The sequence below is a fragment of the Uloborus diversus genome, chromosome 10, assembly GCF_026930045.1.
Source record: "Uloborus diversus isolate 005 chromosome 10, Udiv.v.3.1, whole genome shotgun sequence".
Taxonomy (NCBI): domain Eukaryota; kingdom Metazoa; phylum Arthropoda; class Arachnida; order Araneae; family Uloboridae; genus Uloborus; species Uloborus diversus.
In genome coordinates this window covers 129,264,912-129,273,098 of record NC_072740.1, presented here as the reverse complement: position 1 = coordinate 129,273,098, position 8,187 = coordinate 129,264,912, and the positions used below count along the sequence as shown (strand labels likewise).

At 31.4% G+C, this 8,187-nt stretch overlaps 1 protein-coding gene across 1 annotated transcript in view; it reads left to right on the top strand.

Moving 5' to 3' along the window:
* The first annotated feature begins 3,593 nt into the window (after positions 1 to 3,593).
* LOC129231333 (mothers against decapentaplegic homolog 3-like) overlaps positions 3,594 to 8,187 on the top strand; it is a 47,740-nt gene continuing 43,146 nt past the window's right edge. Inside the window, exons 1-2 of the mRNA XM_054865620.1 lie at positions 3,594 to 3,657; positions 7,076 to 7,111. Of these exons, the coding sequence (XP_054721595.1) occupies positions 3,609 to 3,657; positions 7,076 to 7,111 (85 nt within the window). The 5' untranslated portion in view covers positions 3,594 to 3,608. The remainder of the gene's footprint in view (positions 3,658 to 7,075; positions 7,112 to 8,187) is intronic.

Genomic DNA, 8,187 nt, shown 5'->3' with positions numbered 1-8,187 from the left:
AGTGTTGAAAAGTCATTAAAATAAAATCAGGTTTTGAAATTGGGGGGGGGGGGAATCCTCAAATTGTAATATTTCGTTGTAAGTGGAATATTTTTATTATTATTATCAAATGATAACGTTCTTGTTATCAACATTTCAAATATTAAGTACTCGGTGCCGCATTCATTTGTTTTATGTTTATTTAATTTGTATTTTAAATAAGTTGTACAGTTACTCAATTGCATGTGACTTGCATATTTATTCATTATTTCATTTACATTCCTTTATTTAATAATTCCCTTATTTATTCCTTCATTCACTATTTTATTCACTCATTTATTTATTTATATTTGTTTCATTTTCTTTTCATTTATTGATGCATTCTTTTATTTCCATATTTGTTTGATAAAAAATATCTTTAATAATAAATGAAAAACGTTTCCTAAGAAAAATATTTTATTTTTCTCTTTGCCCCTCCAAAAAAAATGGAACATTTCCACCTTTTTTTTTTTTTTTTTGGAGGTACAAATTTACTGCCGAAAATAATGTTTCAGTGCAAGTTTTATTGTAAAATATATTGTTCATTCTTTATGTATCGTCATTTTTAGAACAAATTTCCAACTTGTTCATCTTGAAAGTTTTCTCAACTATTTCACTTTGACTCACCTTCCACACACTATTGATTAGTGTTTGAACATTCAAAGGATATTACAAGAGGTTTTGATCAAGTTTAATTTAGGTACTTAACACTAAAAAACTAAAAATGAAAACATCAGTAAGCAAAAGCTTAGTTTGAAATTTATATTAATGTCTTCTTCGGCTGCAAGTAACAATAAAAACAAAGCTTCATCATCTCATGAATCGCTATCTCACCCCCGAAATGTCGCCATGTTTGGCAATGATTGATAAATGTAGTACTGTGCATGCATGCTCGATACCGTCTTACCAGATGGTTGTTTGTCAAATGTCGCTGGCAAGTTTCAGACAAATATCCTCTAGGTGTGCGCCCTGCCTAAGACTTTGGGAACTCCAAGTAGACTGAAAGATTTTTCCTCCTCATGATAGGAGGGGGGTGGGTGGGGAAAAAAAGAATAGTGGGGTGTCATAGGTCTACTGATCTAAGAATGTTAGACCGACCGCTCTGGCGGAGCTTAAATGAAAGAGGTATTGTAAGTGTCCTACTTGTTGGTTCAAATGGCAACAGATGATTTAGCACTTTATGATTAGCACCCTAGACCACCAGACCTGTGAATTTTTTCCTATGGAAAGTAAAGTTACCTTTTATTCTTGACGAACTGAAAAAATCAGATCTGCAACAATTGCTTAGTCTGTAAATGCAGTCATAGCAGGAGTTTGAATACATGTTGGATATCCTTCAGGTGTAAAAAAAAGATTCGTTGAACATCTTAGGAATAATTTAACTACCATAATTTCGGGTAGAATGCCACCCTATCGTATATGCCGCTCATGCAATAATTTACTAACTAAAAATAAAAGTTCATCAGATAAGCCCCCCCCCCCCCTCCCCATCGTAAATGCATATAAAGTATTGAAGCCAAATAACAAGTTTTAAACATTTTTTAAGAAAAATAATGGCGAGGAAAAGGAAAATACAAACAGCAATTTAATAGAAAAAGTCAAAAGTTTGAATCCAGAGCTCATCACTATTTTTCTTTAAATAAATAAATAAATAAATATATATATATATATATATATATATATATATATATATATATATATATATATATAGGTGTTCCGTTTTAATCTGCAAGACCTGGATTTTCCCAACCGTTAGTCCTAGATGCATACTTGCAAATGCAAAAAAGTTCAAAATCAGATACAGAGTTAAAATATTGAAAGTTTGAAGCAAAAATAAAAATGAGTCAAAAATACAAAATTTAACTTTTTATATGGGCCCTAGATCTCCCAACTTATATTTAGAGACATAATCTCCTTTGAAAACTATTACTGACACAAAAAACTTGACAATTGTGCGACCAAAACTCGAAAAGATATTCCAGTTCAAAGATTTAAGGGGCCATACAGAAGATAAGATTGGAAGTTATTGCCCTTGAAAAGAGTGACAGATTGTCAAAGTAAAAAAAAAAAAAGTATTCATATTTTTCATTGATATTCAAAAATTCATGTAAATGTTATGCCTTGATACACAAAAACACACTGCAAAACATCGAGCAATTTGAAAAACCACATTCTGCACACATATAATTTTAAACAATTATTAACTGCTATATTTTCCCCCCAAATAGTGTTATTGACGGCGAGTGTAAAGTGGTGTAAGTCACAAAACGTTGTGTTTCATATTTTGGTGAATATTGGTCATACTAATTTCAAACTTTTTGTGTTGGAAATGATTTTCAATGGAGATTATTTCTCTAAATATAAGTTAAGGGACCTGGCACCAGTATAAAAAGTTAAATTTTGTATCTTTTGACTTATTTTTATTTTCACTTCAAATTTTCAATATCTTAACTGCATCCGATTATGAACATTTTTGCAGTTGGAAGTCTAGGACTAACCATTGCAAAAATAGAGGTGTTGCAGGTTAAAACAGAACACCATGTATACATATATTATATATATGGATGCGATCATTTATTATAGTAAGAAAGAAACTGTAACGAGCAACTGAGCATGTTGATAGATAGAAATCAAGTGCACTTCGTGAAAAAAAAAACGCTACAGTTGTGCAAAAAACTAGTATTGCCTGATACATACATCTACATTTGGTTGTATTAGAAGTTTTCAAATCATCGTGTTATACTTAGTAGTGTATGGAAATATTGTTTAATTTTTATCTTTTTTTTTTTTTTAAATTTATCATCATTGAGACATTTTAAAACATTACTCAAACAGGTTAGCAATTCCTCCATTTTTCAACCTTGTGAAATGTATGGTACCATCATAAATCTGGCAACATTGGAAAGAACAACAACAGCCAACATTGGTAAAATCGGCGCATGCAACGCAGGTTTAAGGGAATGAGAAATTAAGTTTAATAAGCAGCCTGCTTCCTGGTGCAATTTCAGAGCTCTAATAGCATTTTTTTAAATGAATTCTGATATTGCAGCTCTATTGGGCGAGCATGAGAAATTACTAAGAAAGAAGGGTGGGGGGAAAATTTCTTCAGATGTGCCGCAGATGTTAAATTTCAACTTTGAAACACGTATAAGCCGCGGCTTACCTACCCAAAATTGCGGCATGTTAAAACATTTTTATAGGAGTTTGAATACAGGTGGGATGTTGTTCTGGTCTCAAAAGGAAAGCGCATTGAACATCTTAGAAATAATTAAGTATGTATTTTTTTTTTTTTTTTTTTTGCAGTATTTTTACTCTGAGAAATAGACAAGTTTGAACCCCCACAATTATTTGAATCATTCCCTATTATGTGTATTAGCAGTAAAAGCATCTTTAACTTTTTCAATAATCTGTCATTTTAAAATTTTCTGTTTTCTTTACTTATCAAAAATTTAATTTCAAAATGATGTGCAAACTATGGGGAGGATGTAGTATTTTTATGCTTTCTGTACCTATAAATTGTCAAAAGTTTTGTGTATGCTAAAATTGTGGAATTGAAATTGTACATTTTAGATACTCCGCCACCAGGCTACATGAGTGAAGACGGAGACAGTCAAGAACAGAATGGCACCGAAAATATGGGTAACTAATTTGTTCAGTGATTTATTTTAAATTGTTTTAAATACGCGGTTCAACCTCGATATCTCGAATCTCTCGGGAAGAGAAGAGAATTCAACATATTGAGTTTTCGATTTAACAAGGTTTTGAATAATTACACTAGTACTTCTCATTATTACACTCCCACACGTTACATTATTTATATATGTGCTATGCGACCACTTTGCATTGCGATAAGCAGGTTATTCTTCAACATTTTACTAGATATGAAAGTTGCTTGCATCACTGTTTTGATGTAACAATATCTAGTATTCAATTGTTTCGACTAGTAACTAGATACCTTTATGCTAGATTTTAGCTGCTTCTGAATAAGCAGAATTCCTAATCTTCATTGTTGAATAATTTCTATTGTCATAGTTTTTCTCAAACACTTGATGGTTTTTTTATAATTGTAGAAAGTGTACTGGAAGAGATTTTGAAATAATATTGAGTATTGAATTTTGAATTGCATGTGTGTTAACCTTTTTCATTTTATTCTCTCAACATTAATCTTCAATCTTTCATCGATTCCACTACATAAAACAATCACATGTTTAAGATCGAAGACTTAAGAAATGAGTTTTATCACTGTAAGCTGAGTTACTATTTTGCCCACTTTCCGTGGCTGCGGAAGAAATTGGACAAAATATATAAAATGAACATCCACTGATTTTCCATGTGATATACATGCAATTATTATGATTGTATTATTGTATAATTTGATTGCATTATCAAAAAAGAAATTATTTAAAAAAAATCATTTAGTATATATATAATGATTGTAAAAAACAGCTTATATAAGGCTTTCACGGCCTGCGTCAATATGAAGAAATAATGTTTCCGGGCTTATTGGGCATAGTCGAAATGGGAAAGAAAATCCAGAAGTTTCCGTTTTGACAACGACCAATAAGCTGGGAAATGTTATTTCTTCATAATTAATGTAATCTTAATCATAATCTAAAAATTGGGTAAAAAGTGTTTGTACTTTTGTGTGTCAATTTTTAGGCAAATTACTGCAAAGGTAATCAGATTTAACAAAATAAAATACCTATTAAGCATAATCTGCATTATTATTGTGCTGTTAATGTAACAAGAAATGTTTTTTTTTTATCATGGTAAAGGTACTTAAAAACAAATACTCTGTCATTAGTTAGTAGCAAAGGATAACACCAGGTTAAGAAGGTAAATAAAATTAATATTGTAAACATCTTGCATTTAAAAAAGAACAATCCATTGCTCAAATAAGCTTAATGTACTTCTTTTCCAAATCCATAAGTTACAATTCAGTTAACAATTTAAAAAGTTTTTTACTGAATTAAATTGGCAACATTTACATCTCAGACTTGCATATCAAAAGTTCGCTTTCTACTGACCTTACTTGGGTGTTTTTTTTTTTTTTTAAGTAAATTGCAATCTAATACATTTTTAAATAGTCCAAGTTATTTTCTTTATTGAAATCAATTTCTTTTCTCACTATAGGATATTTCATATTTGAGGCTCATACATTTTGCAATTTTTTATATTTCAAAAGGTTTTTTTGCTACTAAATGCATTAAATTTTAATATTAAAATTCATCTGTTTTGACAAACATTCTATCAATAAAAATATAAAGCTTTTAAAGAAACAAATTAATATTTCAAATAGTGTTGTTTATATACAAATACAAATACAAAAGTGACGACCAGCAACAGGCTCTGGGCCCAGCTAGACTGGTCCTAGTCAATTTACAATCCCCAGTGAAGATCAATGGCCCTCTTAAAACTATCTACTCCTTTACTCATTACCACCTCTTCCGGTAAGCTGTTCCAAGGTTCCACTACCCTGCTAAAATAATAATTTTTCCTAATATCCATGTTAGCCTGAGATTTAAATAGCTTAAAACAATGACCCCTTGTCCTGTTTTCCGTGCTAAACTTTAGCCCCGTAACATCTTTCGTTTTAATAAATTTAAACAGCTGAATCATGTCCCCTCGGTCTCTTCTTTGCTCAAGACTGTACATTTTTAGCCTTCTAAGCCTGGAATCATAATCTAAGTGGGAAAGTCCACTTATTAGCCTTGTAGCCCGCCTTTGAACCCTTTCCAATACATTAATGTCTTTCTTAAGATAAGGAGACCAAAACTGAACAGCATACTCCAAATGGGGTCTTACCAAACTTCTATATAAGGGCAGAAGAACTTCTTTAGATTTATTTGAAATAGATCTATTGATAAACCCAAATTGATAAACCCACAACTGCATGTGTGTAAGAATGTTCTTTCAATGAGCAGAATTAATATATTCATTTGTCATTTATAAGTTATTCATTTTTCATCTAGAATTTTTTTAGCCGAACAAATTGGACAAAATGATATTTTGTCGGTGGTGGTTTTTTCTCAAGGTGGAAAAAACCAGACAACCGTGACTGTATCATGTAGAGTGCTCAATACATACTCAGCTTATTTGTGGAATACTTGACACTCAGGAAAATATTTACCATGTATTTGGCCAATATCAAATAGTTGTAAGAATTAGAGATTTATAAATATAAATGTTGACAGTGAATTTTTAATGAATAGAAAAAAATAATAATCAATTACAAATTTATAGCTTGAAATGCTACAGCTTGACTCACAAAGTGGTTATCTTAAAATTTTTAAAAAATTCTTCGTTTTCACCAACAGCTGAGAGGTTTTAAAAGATAATAAAATTCTATGTTATTTTTTATGGTCCATGCTCTACATGTGGATAGGAGAACTCTAAAGCCAACATTTTACAGTTTAATACTATTGCAAACTTTTTCTTTTTCCTTATCTGCTTCATTTTTCAATTAAAAAGTAGGTATAAACAATGTAAAAAGTTTATGGTCTGTATAGTATACAATATTATGGTTGAGCTGTTGCTTGATCAATTTAGCAAGATTCAGTGCAGAAAATTCTAAAATAATATTGGAAGAAAATGGAATTCTAAACTAAGATGGGATCTGTAAACTGAAATGAGACTAAGTAGCACTTGACAGAACTAAGCACTAAGACCGGAGATCTTGTGTACTAATCACCGAACAGAGGTCTTAAAAAGAGAGTTCAGCAAGCATCGAAAGGGAATTATAAATGTCTCAAGAATCTATTGCTATTTCTATTAACACTTATAAGCTTGATTTTCCTGTTCGGGCAACCTTGATTAAGCTCCTTAGCCTAACTGGCCATCCCAGTTATGCCAGTTAATGATGCTGTTTTTCCTGTCATGAGACTGAATAAAAAATCAGCATTGTTAAGCACAGTAACATTAAGCTTTGATAATTTTAAAGGGAGGAAATGATATTTCTTTCATTGCACAATGGTGTCATTTCCATGTAAACATAAAAATTTAAAATTTGAGTGATGCTTTGTTATTTCAAATCTTAATTTTTCTCCATGTCTTTCAGATGCAACCCTTATTTCCTCGCCAAGTCCGCCTCTTGGTAGGTATTCTTAACTATAAAGGTGTAATATTCATTTATGATGAATAAATTATCATTTAGCATCATTTTGCTCTTGAAAATATTGTTGTACTAACTACAAAGCTTGCCTGTGATGTTCTTTCTCTTTTTATGTCATTGTGACTGATATAATAGAAGTAAGTGGTGTGTAAATAACACACTTTTGCAAAAGAAAGAACGCTTTTTTTGTAGAGAGTTTGTTTAAAAGGTGTATTTTTTGGTGCTGTATTACTTTGCGATGTTTATATAGTGATACTGCAATGTTAACTCAACTAAAAGCCAATAAATTTTCCACTTCAATGAGCTCCCAAGGAAGGAATGTACACTTTCAAAATCAGATGCAAAGTTACTTTAGTTGGAGCAAGCCCAACCTGCCAGCATTGTGACATCTGCACTGTTCCTAAACATATCATGAAGATGTGTTGAACTTTCGAAAAGTTTAGAAATTGAAGCAACCATAACTTAATCAATTTTTTTGAAATTTCCTTTTTTTTTTTGTTTTTAAATATTTTCCATTTTGAAAGAGGGGCAGCTATTCTCCCTTACCCCTCTCTGGATACACCCATGTATGAAAGCTGATCCCAAACTGAAAACTAACTTCTTACTGCAAATTAAATACAGCTTTCATAAGAGTCATTCCGTGTCAAATGACCTAGGGCTCCCACTCGACCATCTCTGATTTGGATGAAATTTTATAGAGGAGTAGATGTGCCTTTGAAACTAACCTATGCAAGTTCAGCTTCTGAGAACCATATCCTGAGAATCTAGGATCTCCGAAAAATGATCCAAAATATCGGATCAGTTTTTTGTGCCAAATTGCAAAGTTTGGACTAAATTCACAGAAACTTTTATCTCACTGGAGGCCTGAAGTTTTAGGCACTTAAAGTACGTTTGGCTGTTAATATATAAAAGTATTTTTGTGAATTTGAGCTCGTTAGATTTTGTGTAGCATGCGCATAACTTGTAAAAAAGTGCGATGGGGAAAATTTTTCCTTGATTTTAGGTTGTCATAAAATCTGAACAAAAATAATTCAAAAGCTCGTGCTTCTTGATTAAAT